Source organism: Pocillopora verrucosa, chromosome 7, assembly GCF_036669915.1.
Source record: "Pocillopora verrucosa isolate sample1 chromosome 7, ASM3666991v2, whole genome shotgun sequence".
Taxonomy (NCBI): domain Eukaryota; kingdom Metazoa; phylum Cnidaria; class Anthozoa; order Scleractinia; family Pocilloporidae; genus Pocillopora; species Pocillopora verrucosa.
In genome coordinates, this window is record NC_089318.1 from 19,127,234 (window position 1) to 19,147,700 (window position 20,467).

General features: G+C 38.6%; 1 protein-coding gene across 1 annotated transcript; it reads left to right on the forward strand.

The window, feature by feature from the left end:
- The first annotated feature begins 3,576 nt into the window (after window positions 1-3,576).
- LOC131791899 (TNF receptor-associated factor 5) lies at window positions 3,577-19,096 on the forward strand. The gene is made up of 10 exons (XM_066169358.1): window positions 3,577-3,760; window positions 11,775-11,826; window positions 12,482-12,580; window positions 13,137-13,301; window positions 13,636-13,713; window positions 14,242-14,319; window positions 14,598-15,090; window positions 17,476-17,652; window positions 18,106-18,172; window positions 18,384-19,096. The coding sequence occupies exons 1-10, from the start codon at window positions 3,591-3,593 to the stop codon at window positions 18,439-18,441; spliced, it is 1,437 nt and encodes a 478-aa protein (XP_066025455.1). The 5' UTR covers window positions 3,577-3,590; the 3' UTR covers window positions 18,442-19,096.
- The last annotated feature ends 1,371 nt before the right edge of the window (window positions 19,097-20,467 follow it).

Consider the following 20,467-nt stretch of genomic DNA (forward strand, 5'->3'; position numbering starts at 1 on the left):
AGCGAGAAAGACTGATGGTGTAACATTGTTCGGATCATAATTAATATCTGTAATTTGAAATGGCAGATAGCAAGCTATTAATGCCAACTGCAGCCACAATGCACTCGAGACAGCTTTTTGTATCGGGTAATCAAGTGCACTCATCTGATTTGTCTGTACATTTAGTCGAGTTTGGTGTTGGCGGAGCCTCCAGAAAATCATTGAGAAGGAAAAAGTTGAGGTCGCTAAACTCAGTGATATACCAATGTAGTCATACCATGTTGTGATAAGGTCATTCCATCGTGAGATCATTGCAGCCATTGTAGATACTATCAAGATAAAAGCCAGAGTCACGGAAATTCGCCTACACGTTACAACTTGTCTGTATCGCAACCCAAGCATTAGGGCGAGAAGCCTTTCCACACTAATTACTGTCAGCGTCAACAAAGAAACGGAACCCAATAAGTAACTAGCCATAAAAGACAGAATACTGAATAATCGGCAAAAAGTCCAGTTTCTGACCACAATTGAGATCCAAAAAGCAACAGAGAGTGGCTGGGAGATAAGACCAACGGACAGATCAGTTGTAGCCAGACAACGAAGCAAGAGTTTGGATGGCGGATGAAGGGAAGACTCGTGATGTAGAGCAACAAGAATCAACGTGTTCCCAAGAATGGCTGTAATGGCGAGAAAAATGTTCACAACCGATAGAAAAGTTAGGTGCCAACGTAAATCCCCTGTTAAATCTTTCAATTTTCGCACTGTGAACTCTGTATGGTTTGCGGTTGACATTATTGTGGTTTTCTTTTCCGGGAAATGATGGCGCAAATCTTGTGTAGCTTGATTGGAGCAGCTCACCCAACTGATAAGTGGATGGAGTAATAAACACGTTGCCGTTTATCACAAATCATGAACGGTGAATAAAGGCGTATATGTCTGAGATCATGAGAAACGTAAACATTTTAGTCAATTGTGGCCATCTATGCAAAGTTTGCATGTCATTAGACAGGAAATAAAGACTCTCATAGTGGAGTGTATTCTCGATCAAAACCTACCGTCTGCGTGGGAACACAATTTGGTAGAAATAAAAGTCATTGTCGTACTTAATATATTCCACTAATCGTTGATTGTTAAAAGCAAAACAGCTGGATTTGCTTTCATCTGTGTATTCTTGCGGTTTAAAACACACATTCGCAGTTTTATGTCAGGTCTTGTGATTATATCCAAACAGTGAAACTTTTTCGTGACCAGATGGAGAACTTAGGGTCGATAGTTAGTTTCAATTAATTAAGGCGACATAGTAATTGTTTTCTCTGTATCTGGCCATAATTACATGTTATGCTTTGAAGACAAAATCGTATTTATGAGCAATGAGAAAGCTAGACTTTTTTTAAATAAAGTAAACACGAGTCATTATTGCTTACAATTTTGTCAAAATATTTGTTTTGCTTTCCGCATGCAGGTATGACTACGAAATCAAACGGTAGCAACTGCGCTAGCTTTCGTGACTTGTCTATTGCTCAAGTACAGAATACTGATGATATTGAAGCACTTTCAAATGCGGATGAATCTGATTGGTTCTTGATAACAAAGACAGCACGCATTTCAATACCGTTTACGTGCGAAGTGTTTAGCTTATTTCTTCCCTTCTTTGGTAAAATGTTTGTGAATGGCTCTTCTCAACTAAATGTTAGTTGCAATTGATCAATATTAGGATTAAGAGAAAAAAAAATTCAAAAAAGGAATTGGAGTGAAAACTGTGTTACGTGTTTTTTCCCTCTTCAGAGGGTAATAAAATACAGTAAAAATTTCATTCGCCAGTCGTAAATGTGGTTTATATCAAAAAATTCTCAAGTTCACAATTCTTGTTAAAATAATATTTGAATAGATGGAAAGGGGGCCCTCTAGAAACCACGGGGCTTATACGAGGGAGACCTCCTTACTTATAAAAAAATGCATATGCTAACGATACGTGTTCATTGAGAACATTTCTTTTCAAAACTATCGATCTTGATTATCAGTACTACTGATCAATCGATTTAGTAAAGAAACTTTGATGACACTTTTAAAAGCAAAAAGTTTCAGAATGCCTGATGAGGCAAGGAATTCCAAATTTTTGGTCCTTGAAAAACTACAAAAAAGTATTTAACACTGGTTCAAAATTGTTGATTTCGATAATCAGTGCCTCATCTGGTGTTAATACGGGTGCATGAAGTTATTTGGTAACAAATAGAAATCTTAGGAAATGATGGCAGAAGTAAGCGGTTGTGATAGGAAAACACGAACTACAACAAATGGAACTACAACCTTACCCTTAAGTTCCATAAAAGAATATTTCAAGCGGATGCCCTCTTCGCCGAACGAAATTTTGTTAACATGAGAAGATAATTTCACTTTCGCCTTATTGATTTAAGTTCCTACATGAAAAGCGTAGTCATTCGTCTCGGAAATACAGAATTTTTATATTTTAAGATATAGAACCGTTACGGTGCTTCACATTTATAAACTTGTTTACATGAATCGATAATTAAACATATCGAAGAAAAATCATCTTGCTTAGTAATAATAAAAACTACTTGCTCGTCAAGAAATAATAACGGCGAACCGAGTGTAAAAGATTTAGTTATTAACCTGCTGAAGTCGTAAAGGAGAAGATCACGTATTATGCAAATAAATGGAAATCGCGTATGAATGACTCTCAGGTGTGTTTGACAACTCGTGGGAATTAGCTAATAGGAATAGTTTATACCGTGATTAGAAAAAAATGTACACAAAAAACTATAGTTTCGGACAGGACAGTCTTATGACTTAAAGTTCAGGTTATTATATTATGATGCAGCTGGAAATAATCGATTCAAACTCAAGATAAGTACATGCGTATTTGACTTATTTATTCATAATGTTTGCAGCTACTTTTCTGCTTGGGAAGCAAGTATGATTCAAAGGGTATTATTGATGTATTTAGGAATTACACTGGAACCTGTCTTTCGAAAAATTAAGTCTACCCAATAGCTATTTATGACACTTCTCCTACTATCGAGTGTTTTCCTTGCGTGGCATATTCGCTACCAGCAAATAATTCAATTAAAAAAGGTTCTTTTCGTTTACACCTTTCAGATACCCCTAAATACTCTTTAAAGTCTTTCATGACGTACCCTGGGGAAGGGGGGCAGGGGTGGAGGGGGGGTAGTTTCTCGCTCAGAGTTATACACACATCAGACAAAGCGCTCCTGTGGATATTGCACACTTTGCTCCGGGGCTTTATTCTACCCCTGGCTTAGTATTCGATGTATTTCATGAAATCATTTTTTTTATAAAATTCTTATTTCCTTGTTTCCCCCTCGACTCAGCACGCTGTGCCAGTTGGTACTCAGTACAGATAAGTTTTGTGCGGTGCTCCTCCATCCCCCGCCTCTGTTGTTGTTCTTTGATTTGTTCATGCGTGTTTTGTCTCACAAATATTGAATATGTGTGGGGATTTTTCCCAGTTCTAGAGTCAGAGGGCCTAATTTGAGTCTCAGAGAGTCTGGGAACTAGTTTTGTTTCTATGGAAGTCACACATGCGCACATCTAATTTTCTCTTCCGGCTACGTTCTGAAACCCAGATCACAATGGCGGCGGGTCAGAATATTCCAGAACTTGGAGGCTATGATTTTGAGTTTACAAGTGTTGTTCCCGATGATTTAGAATGCCCTGTGTGTCAGTTAACAATGAAAGATCCCATACAGATCGGAGGATGTGGCCACAGGTTTTGTAACATTTGCATGGAAAGCTTGTTGAGGTAAAGGCCTATCATTGTTTGTTGACGGAAACAAGTTACTACTGAAAACAATCAAGCTTACCTGAAGGTTGAATGACGATATTGACCGATTGATTCTCTTCCCAAGGGTATCATAGTGTGCCTCGGCTATATATAAGTAACTGCTAGATAGCTTTGTTCGGCACAAAACAATTCAAACAGGTTAGAGTTTAGTGTGAGTACTCGTGAATGCGACGGAAAGCTATCAAATATTACATGAAATAGTTGTTGGCTGCCTTTTAGGTGTCTTCGATTGCTTCAGCACAAGTGCATCTAACAGAGTTATCGAATGATAAGATCTTTCTCGTTTACTTTTTTAAATATGAGTCGACTTAAACTAATCATAATTTGTCTTTTAAGTGCCACTCTCGCTAAGAGCGGTCCTCTCGACTTCTCGTCTCGAAATGCAGGTGTAAATCGGGCTAAAAAAGCATATCAGTGGATAGTTTATACATTAATGAGGTCACTGCTTGTCTCAAACCCGCGGGTATCTCGCTAGATTTTATCCACCATCATCTTGAAAACAACGCAAATCCATGTGTTTACTCAATTACGCACATGTAAAGGTTATTTGCATAATTATGAAAATTGACCAAAATATCTCTTTGACCGTTCAAACTTCGTTTGTTTATCTTCTACGTAAATTGTTTTAGGTTTTTATAACAACTAGATGGAAAATTAATCCCAAGTTGTCTTAAAACGTTGCATAAACGAGATAAGTCGTAACGCTAGCAGGACCAACAAAGTAAACAAAAGCGATCGAAAGACGATTCCCTTGAATCAGGTCATGAACCACGCACAGAGTGGAGAAGATCAAAGTTAAATAACACAACTTGGCACTCTGGTCATTGCATATATACTGCGTAGTTTAAAGGTAAATGGAAACAATTGAAATACACGTACGTTTCGGTATTATTTACAAAACAATACGTGTACACTCTGCAAGAATCCTTGCAGTTTCGATCAAGGTTTAGCACACGGAATGCAATCATCAGGCTTTCCTTTCTGAAAATTTGCCGCCATCATTAAATATTTCATGCTCCTAGAGTCCACAAGGTTGTTTGCGACAGACTTAACCTTTTTCTGCGACCATCAAAACCAGCTAGGCAAATATTGACGTGACTATGCTAATTAATTCATGCCATGCAACTGTTGGTAACAAAAACAAAGACACAAATTACACTTCTGATAACGAATTTTAATATCGAAAGTCATGAAATGAAATGAAGCACAGAGTTAGGAATTGCCTTCATAAATTTTTAAACTTCCTTAAATATCAAATAATATTGGATGAGTAAGTCCGATTTCGGAAGTAACATCTGCTACCTCCTTACTCTGTGTTCTAGGTAAGCGCTTTCTTCTTCGTCTTCGTCGTTTGCATCCTGCTCTTGATCTTTTGCGGCTCTTCTTCGTTTCGTAGTAGAAAGCCTCGAAAACTAGCTTTGAACCTGGTTCTTCGTTAGCCATTCACTTCTGATGAATTTTCTTGCACCATCTGCCTCTCTGGCCTTTCTCATTTCTGCTGCAACTTGCGCGGGATCGGCTTTTCTGCCTGTTCTTTCACCGGTTTGAAACCTGCTTGAAAGATACCCTTTCACTTTCTCCGTGAACCTTGTTCCACTGCCTCGCGTTTTCTGAAGAGCCCAGCCCATCTTGCACACTTCGCTTTTAACTTTGCCCGTTACTTCGAGTGTTGCTATCTTTGATTCAAGCGTTAGGGAGGAAAATTTCATGGCCCAGTCACGTCTAAGGCTGTCGTAAAGGCTCTCTGAAGCTTTTATCTCGCTGTGCTTCCCGAGGTGCACATGATCTTGGAGTTCTTCTGAAGAAGTGAACTCAGAGCAGCATCCTTGTTCTGGGCAGTGAAACAGCATGTCTTTATTATCGCTGGAAATTTGGCTGAGATTGCGATTCTGTTTTATGGCTCGTGGTGCTATGGCAAAGAAACCATGATTCCCAACTTCCCTTAACACAACAGGGCCATGCTTCTCAAGGATAAGCTCTGACCATGGTATTAATTTGCCCTTTCCGACCCCATAGGCTTTTGAGAGACGAAGACCGTCCTTTTCATAAGCAAAATTGTGAAAAAAGCTGAAATTATTGATGCGCTTAATTTTTACTTCTTTTCTGTTACTATCAATCTCGCAAACAGCAGCTGATGATCCCTTCACTTGTCTCACTTTCAATGCCTCGTGCATGTCAGCTGCTGTCAAAATGTTATGGCCTTCATTGCAGTATCTACGAATTGCCCCTTTCATTGGACTGATGATGCGATCGCAAACATCCTTGCCAGATTGAGGTTCAGAAAAATCATACCTTTAGAATAAGGAAAGGAAGTGTCTCAGTTAGAATAACTGATCTATCAATACCTGTCATACTAATACAGATGTTGCTACGTAAGTTCAGTGTATGTTCCTGCCTCTAACAGCACATTCTGCTCATCATGAAAATGTTAAAATGAAAATTATACTTCTAACGATTCTAAAGAAGAGGCAACAAAAGGACTACGGTAAATAGACAAACCTACTTGAATTATCCTAGGATGTCCTTTGAGAAAGGTAAGCATTCATTCGCTACTTGTACTTTGCATAGAGCAATTATAAGTAAACTACTGCGGTTTAGCAAAAATGCGTTTTAATTCTCTTTTAAACAGGGGTACGACAGTATGCGATGTTTCAAGGGTTCAGAGGATAATTACATTCCTGCAGTATATTATCAAAAGATTTTGATCTATTTTGTTTGTGTCGGCTCTGAAATACCACTTACTATAATGAACAGAAACAGCATGAAAGTTTAGTTCTGAAGTCGATCAAGTTGCTTTTGGAAGGCGCATGCAACTTTGAAGAATGTGTTCGTGTTGTAATCTAAAAAGCCTTTTTAACTTACCTCATCACCTTGATTCCATTCCTTGTGCCAACGTTAGAGGCAGCTGCAATTAGATTATTGTTGTGGTAACAGCCTGCGCCATCTGATCGCAAAAATACCTCGTTTACGGTAGGCTTGATCTGTTTGATGTTGCCGAGAAGGTTTTCCAGAATTGCGCAAACCGTATACCAGTGTTGGGCACAGCTTTAGAATAGATGAACATATGACAATCTCAAGGCCGTTGTTCTCTGCATTCCTGGTAATAACTGAACTAACGTGCCAATTTATTCCTCTCTTTCCGAACCACTCAGACTGCTTTTCTCTGTATTTCAGTTGGATGAACTTCATGGCCCAGTCCATGACAATAAGGGAGGCATTCTTTAGGAGGGACGTGAGCAAATTCTGTTTTATTCTCTCCTGGTTCTAAGTCCTGATGATATGCGCCTTCCACTGAAAAATCGCCTCTCTGGCTTCATCGTGGTCGTGTTTCAGGTCCTCTTTCTTCTATATGTTGTCAAAAGTTATCGAAGGAGTTTCAATTTCTTTTCCAACTGCCTGAATCACGGATTTCAAACTTTCGCAACTATCACGGCTAACTTGATGTTCATGGGAACAACTTCCTTGAAACTCGGGGTTTTGAGGATCACTTAAAGAAAAACACATACTATGGTCAGGGCAAGGACTACCATCTTCCTGACAGTGCATCCCATACTCTGTCTTCATGTATCGCTTGGCATCCTTCAGTGTTCTTCGAACTTCTTCACACCACTTTTCAGTTGCCCCACCCTCCTCCAATTCCTTTACTATCTTGTGCATTGCTTCGAACCCTTCCGCTCCGCTTACTGCAGTGTTGTCTAGCCCTTGAAGGGACCACCTTTGAGAGGCCTCTCTTACTTGCAAAATTCTGTAAAGCGTCGATTTTCCAAGGGGGTCGAAATCTTCCTCGCAACAGTGTTTAAGATACTGTTCAATCATCGTTGATCGTCCAACAATTCTGATGACATTTGGCATGACGAGATGATCCCTAGAGTCAAGTTTTAAAGTCCTTGTTCCATAGGCCACATCTTGATAAAAATATGGTTGGTCTACAAAAGACAGAAAATGATCAAGTTTCACCAAGTCTATTCGGACTCTGTGGTGTGGCATTTTGTTGAGGTTAAAGCCAGCACCGACATTTTTGGCATGAGCCCTTGCCTTCTTAATTTGTTGATCGCTCAGTTTTTCAAAGGGCTCGTGAATTTTTTTTAAGAATCTCGCTGAATAGCGCAGTGCATATATGCTCAAGATCTGGGTTTTCAGGTTCTTCGAAGGTGCCTGTTTGTATGCGGTTATCAGCGTGATCAAGTCATCCGAGCAAACCTCATTTACTGCCGGGGTCTTAAAGGCTTGCAATAACTCTTCGCTGTCTCGTGGAGCGATTACATTGCAAACAGCGCGACATGCCTCTTCCACGTGATCTAAACATAGGGCTTTTTCATTTGCCGTTGCTTCTTCCCATTCCTTTGAAAGCCTAACGGAAACATGTTTAACTTTTTGTTCTGTGAGTGAAGCAATCCTTGTCATAGCCTCATTGTAGGCCTTTAACACGTGCACATCAACTTCTTTTTCATCTGATGAGTCATCGTTTGACGAAACCTCAGCCATTTCATGCCACTGCTCAGGAGTCCAAGTGGAATCCCGATTGTGTATTTCGACGCCTACAGCTGGAGAAAAAAACATCGCCGATTTTGCCTACATTTGATTACATTTATCAACGTCGGTAAACTAATGGAGAGTTCCCATTCCGTTCTTAGTGAAACAAATGCGGACTAATTGCGCTAAGCCTCACAATTCATTTGCATGTTAGACACATGATTTAAAGTTATCAGTATACGTACCTCGACAAGTATGATATGCCACAAGAATCCTTTTCTTCGGCTAGAAGCCGTTTTTGCTCCCCCGATGTTCTTAGCCAGAGCCACTCATTCTTTAACCGGCTGTTATGTAACTTTCTGCAGCTGCTTCAGATGGCTGAAATGTGCACAGAAAAGTTATTCTTATAATTTACCTAATTTGACCTATTGCGCGAAAAAAGTATCGTCATGGTCATTGCCATTCAAGAGATTATAAACTGTTATATTCTCTAGATGCGAACTTTATCGGTGCAGCTATCATCGTTGTTTAATCTTTTTTAAAACGGCTGCCTTGTTTGTTTAAGTTGTATATTGTTATGCCATTAAAACGCCAAAACGAAACTGAGGCAATTTTTTTTACTAGTTCTCGTGGTGATTGGAAGTAATATTCAGGAATTGGCTTTTACTCCCTCTCTCTTTTTTTTTTATAAATTCCTTTTTATTCATTGCAATTTTCATTTGGACATCCTTTTCCCTGGTTTTGTTCTCGCTCCAGTTTTCCTTCTAATTACTTATAACAAGAGCAAATAACGGAACATTTTATCTCTTGGTTCCAAAGGTTAGTAGTGTTATTTGAATTTCAAGACTTAATTATATTTTCCTTGAAAAACGGCTTCAAATTTCAGCCCAAAATTTAACCTTTGAAATTTTTAGGGCCTATCCGGATCCATATCAACAAAAAAATTTTTTATCTCGAAACATTTTCTATCTTCAACAACACCTTCTAAAAGTGTGGATGGTTTGTCGCGACTTGACAAATATTGGCTGAAGCAGGAAAATCTCCCAGTGCACCGCCGACAAAATTTCCCACGGGTGAAAACTGGACTAAAGCGACTAAATAAACAAAGCCGTGTTAAACTTGTCCATCATTTGTTACAAAAGGTACCACCAGAGTAGACAGTAGTAGTCTTTTCTTGCGAAACTCGTGGATTTTTAAAACTTTGAAAAGACTTAAGATGAATCCTGGCAATTCAAGTTTGAATCCATTGGCAAATTATGCCGGCCAGTCATACGAGCAGATCAAGCGCTGACGAAATTTGACAGCTTTGAAATTTTTAAGCCGATGCAAAAACAGAGACATTTTTCATGGCAAAAAGTTGTCCTATGATTTTATGGAGACGATTCTATTTCAGTCTGCAAGGGCAGATAGGTCCTTACGAATAAATTATTAGAAAGATACTAGCCTTCTCACAATCGAGAAATTGAGTAATATTACTCACGTGATCCGACTGCAACTATAATTCCGTAAACTTCGAAAACATCTCTAGCCAATCTGGCGTTGAACACTCGGTCTCCTTTCACTGCCTCACATTTTCCTTTGTGCTCTGGATGCTGGCAAGTACTTTTACCACATTTCCAATGTTTTCCCAAAGCGTTCCGATGTTTAGAACAAACAAACATCTGTTTTAATTTTCCCATTTCGAGGCCAAAATGACCGGAACGAAACAAAATTAACTCGTACTCTAAGATTTTGCTGGATAGGTGGTAGTACTTTAAATGACTTGATACGTCGTCCTGGCATTCCAGGAGAGATATCGGGGCTGAAACTCCGCTGAAATGCCCGCAACCACTACAATCTTTGCTTTCCAAGAAACAAGTAGACATTTTTTTTTGGGATAAATATCTCAAAACATATGAATAACTGAAGTAACTCTCCTCTCCGCCAAGCAAGCACGTGGGGCACAACCTTAGCTTAAGCGAGGGGGCTGGATAGAGGTATGCTGGGACCATGGCCCCCCTCATGAATTTTGAAGTGGGGCGGGGACGAGGAGGTGGGTGCAACATTGCAAACTCAAATACCATCCCCATTTCCTTTACTTCAGTCCATTCTAATTAACATTATATTAACTACTTTTTAGGTTCAATTTTCACACCCGCGAAACGAGTCATATATCAAGTGAACTATTTAGCATAATCGCGTCACGCAACACACCAATCCGGGTTTGCCTAACTGGTTTGAATGGTCGCAGGAATAGTTAGAGTCGTCCCTCAAGAACGTTGTGGTTTAATGATGGCAGCAAATTTTCAGAAAGGAACGCCTGATGATTGCATTCCGTGTGCTAAACCTTGATCGAAACTGCAAGGATTCTTGCAGAGTGTACACCTATTGTTTTATAAATAATACCGAAACGTACGTGTATTTTAATTGTTTCCATTTACCTTTAAACTACGCAGTATATATGCAATGACCAGAGTGCCAAGTTGTGTTCTTTAACTTTGATCTTCTCCACTCTGTGCGTGGATTATGACCTGATCCAAGGGAAACGTCTTTCGATCGCTTTTGTTTACTTTGTTGGTCCTGCTAGCGTTACGACTTATCTCGTTTATGCAACGTTTTAAGACAACTTGGGATTAATTTTCCATCTAGTTGTTATAAAAACCTAAAACAATTTACGTAGAAGATAAACAAACGAAGTTTGAACGGTCAAAGAGATATTTTGGTCAATTTTCATAATTATGCAAATAACCTTTACATGTGCGTAATTGAGTAAACACATGGATTTGCGTTGTTTTCAAGATGTTGGTGGATAAAATCTAGCGAGATACCCGCGGGTTTGAGACAAGCAGTGACCTCATTGATGTATAAAATATCCACTGATATGTTTTTTTAGCCCGATTTACACCTGCATTTCGAGAATTATTTCTTATAAATTGATGAATTTTTAATATGCAAATTAAGGTCGAAGGGAAGGTTCTCTTCTGATCACGCTGGTATGAATAAGATTTCAAGTGAAGTTTTCATATTTTGTCTGTGAACTGACTGAATATATCTTGCAACTTGTAGCAAGAGAGAATTCCGTGAGCTATATAATTGCAGTCGCAGCACCCTCGACAAAATCTATGAAAATTACACTTTCAATCGCTGTCTACACAAGGGGTCTAGCCAAAAATCATTTTTGGCTTGTGGCGACGCGAAAAAAGAGAATTAGAGATCAATCAAACTATTATTGAAATATGTGTCCTAAACCCTTTTCATGGGCAAAAAATCAAGGAAAACTTTTTTTGGGCGGGAAGTCGAGAGGACCGCTATTAGCGAGAGTGGCACTTAAATGCAAATGTTAATTACATGCAAAAAGTCCACCATTATGGGTTCCTCACGCGACAGAATATGGCCCAGCGATGAAAAACGCCAAGACTTGAAAGTAAATAATCATAATACACACGATGAACGATTTTTAATATTTTGTTTGTTTTCTGATTTTGTTGTTTGCCTGCTATTGCAAATTTCCTTCTTTCAGGAGCCATTCTCCAAAATGTCCAGTTGACAGACAGCCTCTTTCACGTGACAAGGTAAAGATAACGCACAACTTCTTACTTGTGGGTCACGCAAACTAGCGATTCCACGTTCTGCTCTCAGTGAACAGATCCTTAGGCATTTTAACGCACAACTCGAAACGCAGTTTCCTTCAAATGGGTGGCCCCTATTGCAAAATGAAGTCAAAACAAAACATGTCACTGAGGCACAAGGGTAGGAAACAACGTTGCTCTTTCGTTTGTCACAAACGCAGAAATTTGTTTTAATTGACGTAGGATCTTCACTCTTCGACGTTCATGTTCAGGTAAATGTTTGTGTTTTTATAAAATAAGCCAGATTCTTCGAGGGCAAAGCCACTGAAAATTAAAGTTTATTTTGAAGCAATAGTTTGCATTTTCTATTGGTTTACCAGCTTAACAACTTGGGATGTTGAAAGAACACGAGGAAAGTTTGTAAATCGCAAGCTGGTGGAGGCAAGTGATTGACAAACGTTTCTCGAATTCTCCCGACATCATGGGTGGGTTATTACGCCGGTAAGTCGATAGAAAGTGCGTTCCATCGCTTAATTATCTTCTACTCACCAATGCCTGTGATTGATCACGGTTCATTGGGAGATATGCTGGAAAAGGAGAATTGTCTTTAATTATTACAAGTAGAGTACAAAACATATCCTTGTGTCTGGGTTATCAGATATTTCCAGATGTCGCTTGTCATCGCAGAATTCTGGATCTCGAAGTGAAATGTTCTTATGTTGGGTGTCCTTGGACTGGAGAACTCCGAGCTGTGCAGGTAATGTATCTACGTCATATTCACCGTAAAGGCGTTCTCTATCACTTCATTCACAGTTGATCCCAAAAATTAAAAATCTCAAACATTTTAATTTGTCTCCTACATAATAAGCAAGCATTGCACTTATTCCTGCTACTCTTAACCATCGAGGCAGCAAGACATGATGTTATACGAAGCATATATAGCTCAACTCAACAGTTTCTTGCACAATAGTAACTATATGGACTGAACAGCGGTGTTATTCTGGTATTTGCAATCTGAGGTGTCATGGTCAGCAGTTTGCGCGCAACATGACAGATTTTCTTCCTGTCTGATAATCTTTGATAGGTGCCTATTATACTAAACGTTTATTAAATATTTATCTCTAGTCTTAGGGATATCATTATTATCAACAAGTCACACGTAAATTTCACATTTCTTTTCGTAGATCCTAAACCGTCAGTTAACCGATTGTTTCGCTGTCAATCAAGTCTCTCTTTTCTTTAGCCTGTTGTATGTCTTAGCAGATTGGATCATGATTACATTACAGTTTATTATCGATAAATAATGATTTCAGAAACATCAGTCAGAATGCCTGTTCAATGCAGTGGAGTGTCCAAATGAAGGATGTAAAGAGAAGCTCACCATGCGAGATATGAACAATCACATGACAACGGAATGTGTCTGGAGGGAAGTTAGTTGTGAATATTGTCGAGGATCATTTATCGTGAAAAACAAGCAGGTTTGTTAACAAAAATGTGTTTCTTATATAGCTTCTACAAGGGTAGCATCTGAAAGTGGCGACGAATTTCAATCTTTATTGAGTCAAGATTTTCTTAAGCTCTAGCTATCTTCTCTTATTTGATATAAAATTGTTACACGGAAACATCTTACTTAAATTGGGCTTAAATGTTGCGTTCGAAAACTTTGATCCCTTACTGATAAAAAAAGTGGGTATTTTACTTCATAAATTTCGTCAGTACAACAACCTGTCTTTATTGGTCATAATTTTAATAAGACGGAGAGAATTTTGAAAGTACATTAGCTATAAAAAGTTCTTTTCGATTTTTCTTCAGCAACATCATAACGTCTGTCAAATGTTTCCGGTTCAATGTGCCAACAATTGTGGTCTGAGTAATATTCCACGAGAAAAGGTAACATTTAATATTGTTAGTGATTCTCAGTAATTCGAACGAGAGTTTAATTGAATGTTCATGCACACAGCCCGCATGGGACATATTGCTGCTCTATCTGAAACGTCACAGGCTAAGTCTTGTTTTATGTGAGCAATTTGGAGACGTTCCGTGCTCAAATGGTCAAAGAACATGCACTATTGTTTTGAATATATTCCTGGCTTCAGTCAGAGGACATGAAGGTCGTCATTTTCTGCCTTAAATGGGCCTTCCACAATTGAATCTAGGTAGCTCCATAATAGGGAAACAATCCATAACACCGTAACGATCCCTTCAAGGAAGTTTGCTCCGTTAAACTTTGCAGTAAAATGCCTTACACTACTAGGGAACATTTTTAAATTTTGTCTCTGAATTCAGTTCCCTGATTCATACATTACGAAATCTAAGGAGTAATTTTGAGACACCGAATGATTTTTTTTCGCTAAGCACGAGAGAGGATTCCTGTGGCTGCTCACAGAAGACTAAATCTTCTCTATCTTTTTGTTTTAGCTCTTGGCTCATATTCGTGATCACTGTCCTTTCACAGAAATTGATTGTAAATACAAGAACTTAGGATGCCAAAATGCGGTATGAAACAGCTTTCAGTTTATATTAAATTGCAGGTTTGGCGGGGAGGTCGTATGTTTGTATTGTATTTCCATATCATGTTGTAAAATGAATTAAAATGGAATGTCAAATATGTAAAAATTTTTCATTTTGTAGGGTTTAAAAAATTCCTAATAACCTGTGCGGCAGTTGAATCAAACTGTTTATTTCTGGAAGGAACAAGTAGATCAATAATTAACAAAAATTTAATGTTTGGATTGTATTAAAAGAGTTTAATGACCACATCGTCTTTTTTTCAGTTTCCAAGAAAAAGAACGAAATCTCACTTAGAATCACACATGGAAAGCCACTTGAACCTAGCTCTGTGCAGCCTTGAGATCACTCAGAATCAGGTTAAAGAAAAGTCAAAGCAGATTGAGCAATTGACATCCAAATTCAAGGATCAGTCACAGCAGTTGAATAATCAGTCACAACAGTTGAATGATCAGTCACAGCAGATAGAAAGATTGGTGGCAAAAAATACAGAACAGTCACAGCAGATAGAAAGATTGGTGGCCAAAAATACAGAACAGTCACAGCAGTTGCATAATCAGTCACAACAGTTGAATGATCAGTCACAGCAGATCGAAAGATTGGTGGCCAAAAATACAGAACAGTCACAGCAGATAGCCATCTTAGAACCTCTGAGAAGCCAGCCTCAATATCAAGCCGCAGTGGTGGACCCAACCGCGACCAAACAAACGAAGGACCAAACAAACAAGATAGGGGCAACCAATGCCTATGTTAAAGAGGGTAAGTTTCTATAGAAACTTTGGCGTTGCGTCGATGGGGGGTATAATAAGATATCTTGGTCAGTTTTATCAGCTGAGTTGATGACATAAATTGGCCACCGTAAAGAATTTCTAAAGCTGACGTTTCGACCGGTAACCCTCCGTCAGAGTGAATAGAGAAATGGTTGCGTGCGTTTTATAGGTAGATAAAATGGAAGTCTCACCGATAATCACACTCTAAAACATTATTACTCGCAAGGTAAAGCACGTAGGAAGCGGCTAAAGCACGAAAGAAATGTAGAGAGACACACGAGACGCAGTCGAGCCGCTTCCCACGTGCCTTACGATAGAACAGAGCGGAGTCAAGGCTTCTCTATTTGTTTTATGATAAAGAATCCGCTAAATTCCCCACTCATTGCTTTCTATTTTTTAAAACAAACTTTCTTTCCAAATCGATCAACAGTGTCGTCAGCATGCTCTATACTCTCTTAAAGGAAGCTACAATAAGCCAATCAGAATCCTTGATAGAATGGTTCAATTAATCTGATTGGTTGAACAAGACTAAAGCTGTCAAAAATGTCAAACCATTAAAGTTCACAAACCATGAAAGTTTACAATCTTGAGTAGTTTACAAACTGAAATAGTTTGGCACGTCGAATCCAACACTGTTGCCTAAAGTAATTTAGTCTCTAATACAGAATCTGAAAGTGAAATGTTCGGTGAAATCCGGCCGAATTGTGGCTCATAAAAACACGCGAGTTTTTTCCATGATAGATAGAAAACATACTGCTCAAGGCGTATGTTTTATGAATGAGCAACAACCGAAATCACAGGAATATAAAGATTGATCGGGATGACGGCGTCGTAAAACTCGGCTGCTTTGAGTGATGTAGCCTTCCACTGAACGCATCGGAAAGGATACCAGAGCAAGCTCTTATTTGTTCACTTGAAGGGCGGCCGATGTAATTTCTGAGGCTTGCTTCACCGCGATGACCGAAGATCGCCACTATGAGCCAGCCGTGTTGGACCTCAGCATAATTGCAGTCGCTCTGACACCGTCATGATTGATGAATTTTAACAGTTATGCCAGTTTGGCTATATTTTTTTATCATTCCCGTGTTGTTCTGTTTTGTTTTTGAACACGAAATTATATGTACTACACGAGTGTCAACTGTGTTTTGATTTTTATTACCGTATGTAAGCTTGCAATCTAACTGAGTGTGAAAACCTTCAAAACTCGGAATGTCAATTTCTTTTTCTTTGAGGATTTTCGTATCTGCTTACGTTATAATCACGCCAATTACGGCGCTTGACATGTTGCAAACCTTTGTTTAGGGACTTGTCAGAAATTAGCAGGGGGGGAGGGGGGGTGGAAACAGAGGGGGGGTCACAACTTTTTGAGCCTCAGAAAAGGGAGGGGTCATGAAAAATGGGCAGTTAAAAGGGGGAGGGTCATGCAAATATATGCCCGTGATCATGTAGAGGTTCACCCACAGAAGAAAAAGGAAGTTCTTTATTTGGAAGAGGTGGATGATCATGATGAATGTGAGGTAGATGAAGGGGATGAGGCATTACCCACTTGTTCTAGTGATGAAGACTTTGTATTGGGAGAAATAGGAGAGTCGAGTGATCAGTCGGACTCTTAATGCTGTCATCGAAAATGTATGTATGTAGCATGACAAAGAACAGATTAGAAATATATTTTGAGTTTTCATAATACTGACGCACCCTAGTGTATTGCAAGAACTAGATTTTATCATTTATACAAGAGGGGGAGGGTCATGATATTTTAGGCCAAGCTCAAGGGGAGGGTTAGCAAATTTCACTCCCATTGCAGGGATGGGTCACCTAATTTCCGAACCCAAATTTAGAATTCCCCCCCCCCTCCCCCCCTGCTAATTTCTGACAAGTCCCTTAGTCCTTCTATTTGCCGACTCACTTGTTCCGCCGGATTCAATCTCTCTGACGAAGGGCTAATGCTCGAAACGTCAGCCTTTTTACTCTTTAGGATGGCCAATTTTCGTTTTCAACTCAGTTGTTAACTCCAAATTACATGTTATACTCTCCCACCGACGCAGCACCATAGTTTCTTTAGAAACTTACCCCTTTATTCATTTCTCTTGCTCTATGTTCTATACTCTGGTAGAACACGCTGTTTCAATCAATGACAGCGCGCGTTATACCCGGACTTTATTAAAATATTTGGTAAGATTATTTTTTTGAGGGGTGGAAGGGGGTACTGGTGTGTAGATTCGCTCATAAGCTAACGTTACGAAGAGCTGAGTCATTTGAACTCCGAGTAAAACTACTGGGTTATGCCGGCCTTAAATGAAATCTAATTGATGATCGTGATGTATTTAGTATTGTGGTCATTTTAATTATCTATTGTTTTTGTTATTTATTACAGGTGATACTATGAAACAGGGCTTCAAGCCTAAATCAATCCATTATACTGAAGTAGGTATGAAGGTATTGTTTTTTCAAAGGTTTAGGAAACTTCGAGGAACAGTCAAGTACGTCGGACCTGTACTTGTACACGGACGTGTACTTGATTTCATCGGCGTAGAATTAGATCCGTGTGAAGGTGAATATCGATCTATGAACATTGAAATGTACTGATAAAATTAAGAGAAAGTTATTGCTCGTAGTAAAAGTGAGTAAGTTCGTGAACTTGAGACTTTAAAAAGACTGTATCAAGTACCTTTGGTTCAGAAGAGCTATTTTATACGCTTTGGTCTAGGGAGCTGTCTTAAAGCACTAACATTGATAGGCATCATGAAATTGTATTCTGAAGGCAATAAAACAAGAGTACTCATGGAGGTTTAATACCGAGATAACCCGCCCCAAGATCGAAACGTAGTCCTTTCATGATGAGGGTTTGTGGAAAAAGGTTCTCCCCTCATTCATAGTAAAACTAGACCTGCATTTAGATTAAAACAACTGGTTAGTGTGTTTTTTAGTAGTAAAACAGAGTCGCCTTTTTATAATGATTTTCTCTTACCTTAGGTAACTGAAAGTTTTTTTTTTCTTCTTTCAGAATTACCGAGTTGTTTAAGTCACCGTGAGAGCAACGGAATGTGTGAGGGAAAAAGATACTTTAGCTGGTGGGTAATGTTATGTCTCTCGCTTAAGATAATTTTTTTATCCCAGAAATTCTTATTTGATTTATACGTCACATGACATCGATGGCGTATGATATATTGATAAGGACGGAATTAATTCTGTAACGTCTCCATTTACTCATGCACATCTGTTTTCGGTTTGATTTATTAAAAATGACAACAGATATTTTTTGTTTTTTGTATTAACCCTCAGTGCACCAGGTAGAGGCCTCTTCATTGAGTTTTGTGACGTCATTGAGTGTTACAGATGACGATAACAGTAATGTGGCTGCTGTTTCTTTGCTTCCAATGTGAAAGAACAAGAAAAGTCAGAACAGTCTTTGTCTACCATCTTGAGATGTTCGTTCACTACTCATATGATATTTTGTCGACCAATCACAGCAACCACTCCTTGGTCCGTTTGTTTGTAAATTCAATAGAAGTTAACATAAGTTAACACAGCTTGTCATAAGGCTCGTAGAATTTCAAAGATTTTACAAACGTATGGTATTAAAGAATTGCATCTTACTCTTGTTGCAATCTCTTTTGATGCAGGTGTTCATTCGTCGGTCATCATAATTAGCTTGTAAGCTTATCCCGCCGTCAACAGCTTTTCAACATTTTTATGTGACTCAACTTCATGGTCTCTCGTTCACTTTGATCGAAAAGGCCTAGATCTGAAGTTAACCAATTGCTTCCCGGGTTCCGAGTCAAATAACCGTTACACACTTCAATATAAGAAATTTATGAAAAGCGCAGGTAGCCTTTGAGGACAACTGTTGAGTTAGCAGAAACCTAGACGCGTGTTGATAACCAAGTGCAGATAAAAAGCAAAGAAAAAGTTCTTACTCTACCCAAAGGCACCTCCACCCTAAAATAAGTCCGCAAAAAATTTAAGATTAAGCTGTCTGGGACGAGTTTTCAATAACAGAGGAAAAATGATAACATCAACAAATGCTTTGTACATTAATTAACTGAAGATGACAGAAGTTTCTGTCGAAATATGTATTACAGATTCAAAAGTTTTGTCTCTATCTTTAAATTCTTATCGATTAACGACAATATAGCAAAACAAAATAAATTATGTAAAATTTCGTATCCGTAAATACCCATCTGAATTTCTTACATGCAAGTGAAACCATTCGCTCTAAAAAGCTCACCAGCTCAAAAACTGAGTAGATGAAGAAGTAAAGGAAGATTGAAAATAACGTGTATTGCATTGTTAGCATAACTGCAATATATGCTCACAGAAATAATTGTGTGTTGGGCATCTTTGAATCGTGTATTCATGACAAAACCATAGAATTGATAGTGGTAAATATTTGATTTTCCATGAATGTAACAACCTGCCAGTTAAATCTATGAAAGCTCATAATTACTTTGATAAAAGGTATGTATTGTTGGTTGTCAGTCTACAACAATACAAGTTGTCAATATGAAGGATGAATACAGTTAATGAAATAGCGAAATGAAAAAAGAAACCAAATGTATATCAATTTTTGGAAAACGTTACGCTCATCAATCATTGTCTTGATGTCACAAGGATGCGCTTCTTTCTCTGATTTTTTCATACAATTTTCCAAGGCTCATGGTTTCTCTTCCCTTTCAGTTGTGTTTACCCAGAGCATATAGTAGGATTTGGACGTGGGTGGTTCATAAATAAATAAATAAATAAATAAATGACAATTTATATAGCGCCAAAAGCTCTAAGGCGCTTCACAATCAAAGAAAAAAATAAAAATAACAATCAAAGGTAATCATTCATAAAAATAATGCTTAAAAAGATAATTTTTAAGATTACGCTTAACAGCGTTAAGATCTACACTACATTTTATGGTTTCAGGAATGTCATGCCACAGCTTAGGTGCAGAGACAGAAAAGGCGCGATCGCCATAAGATTTCAACTTGGAGCGAGGAATCACCAACAAATTCCTACTCGATGATCGTATAGACCTGATAAGCTTATAAGTTTCTAACAAGTCACTGATATAACTAGGGCATAAATTATTTAAAGCTTTAAAAGCAAAAAATAAGATTTTAAAAATAATCCTCTACTCCACGGGGAGCCAGTGCATTTCCCTCAGTAAAGAAGTAGCGTGATCATGCTTGCGACCACATAAGATCAGCCATGCCGCACAATTCTGGGCTAATTGCAATCTATGAACTAAACGTTTCGGAAGACCATATAACAGAGAATTACAGTTGTCTGATCTGCATGTGACGAAGGCGTGTAATAACGCCTTAGTACTACTAACTGACAAAAACTTTCTAGTCCGAGAAATATTCCGGATGTGAAAA

Bases quoted from the DNA above. Each gene is read 5' to 3' on its own strand.
- LOC131791899 (XM_066169358.1), top strand. From the start codon at position 3,591: ATGGCGGCGGGTCAGAATATTCCAGAACTTGGAGGCTATGATTTTGAG. The intron at 11,827-12,481 runs GTAAAGATAACG...CTGGGTTATCAG, and splicing joins AGCCTCTTTCACGTGACAAG to ATATTTCCAGATGTCGCTTG. The intron at 18,173-18,383 runs GTGGGTAATGTT...ATTAACCCTCAG, and splicing joins GGAAAAAGATACTTTAGCTG to TGCACCAGGTAGAGGCCTCT.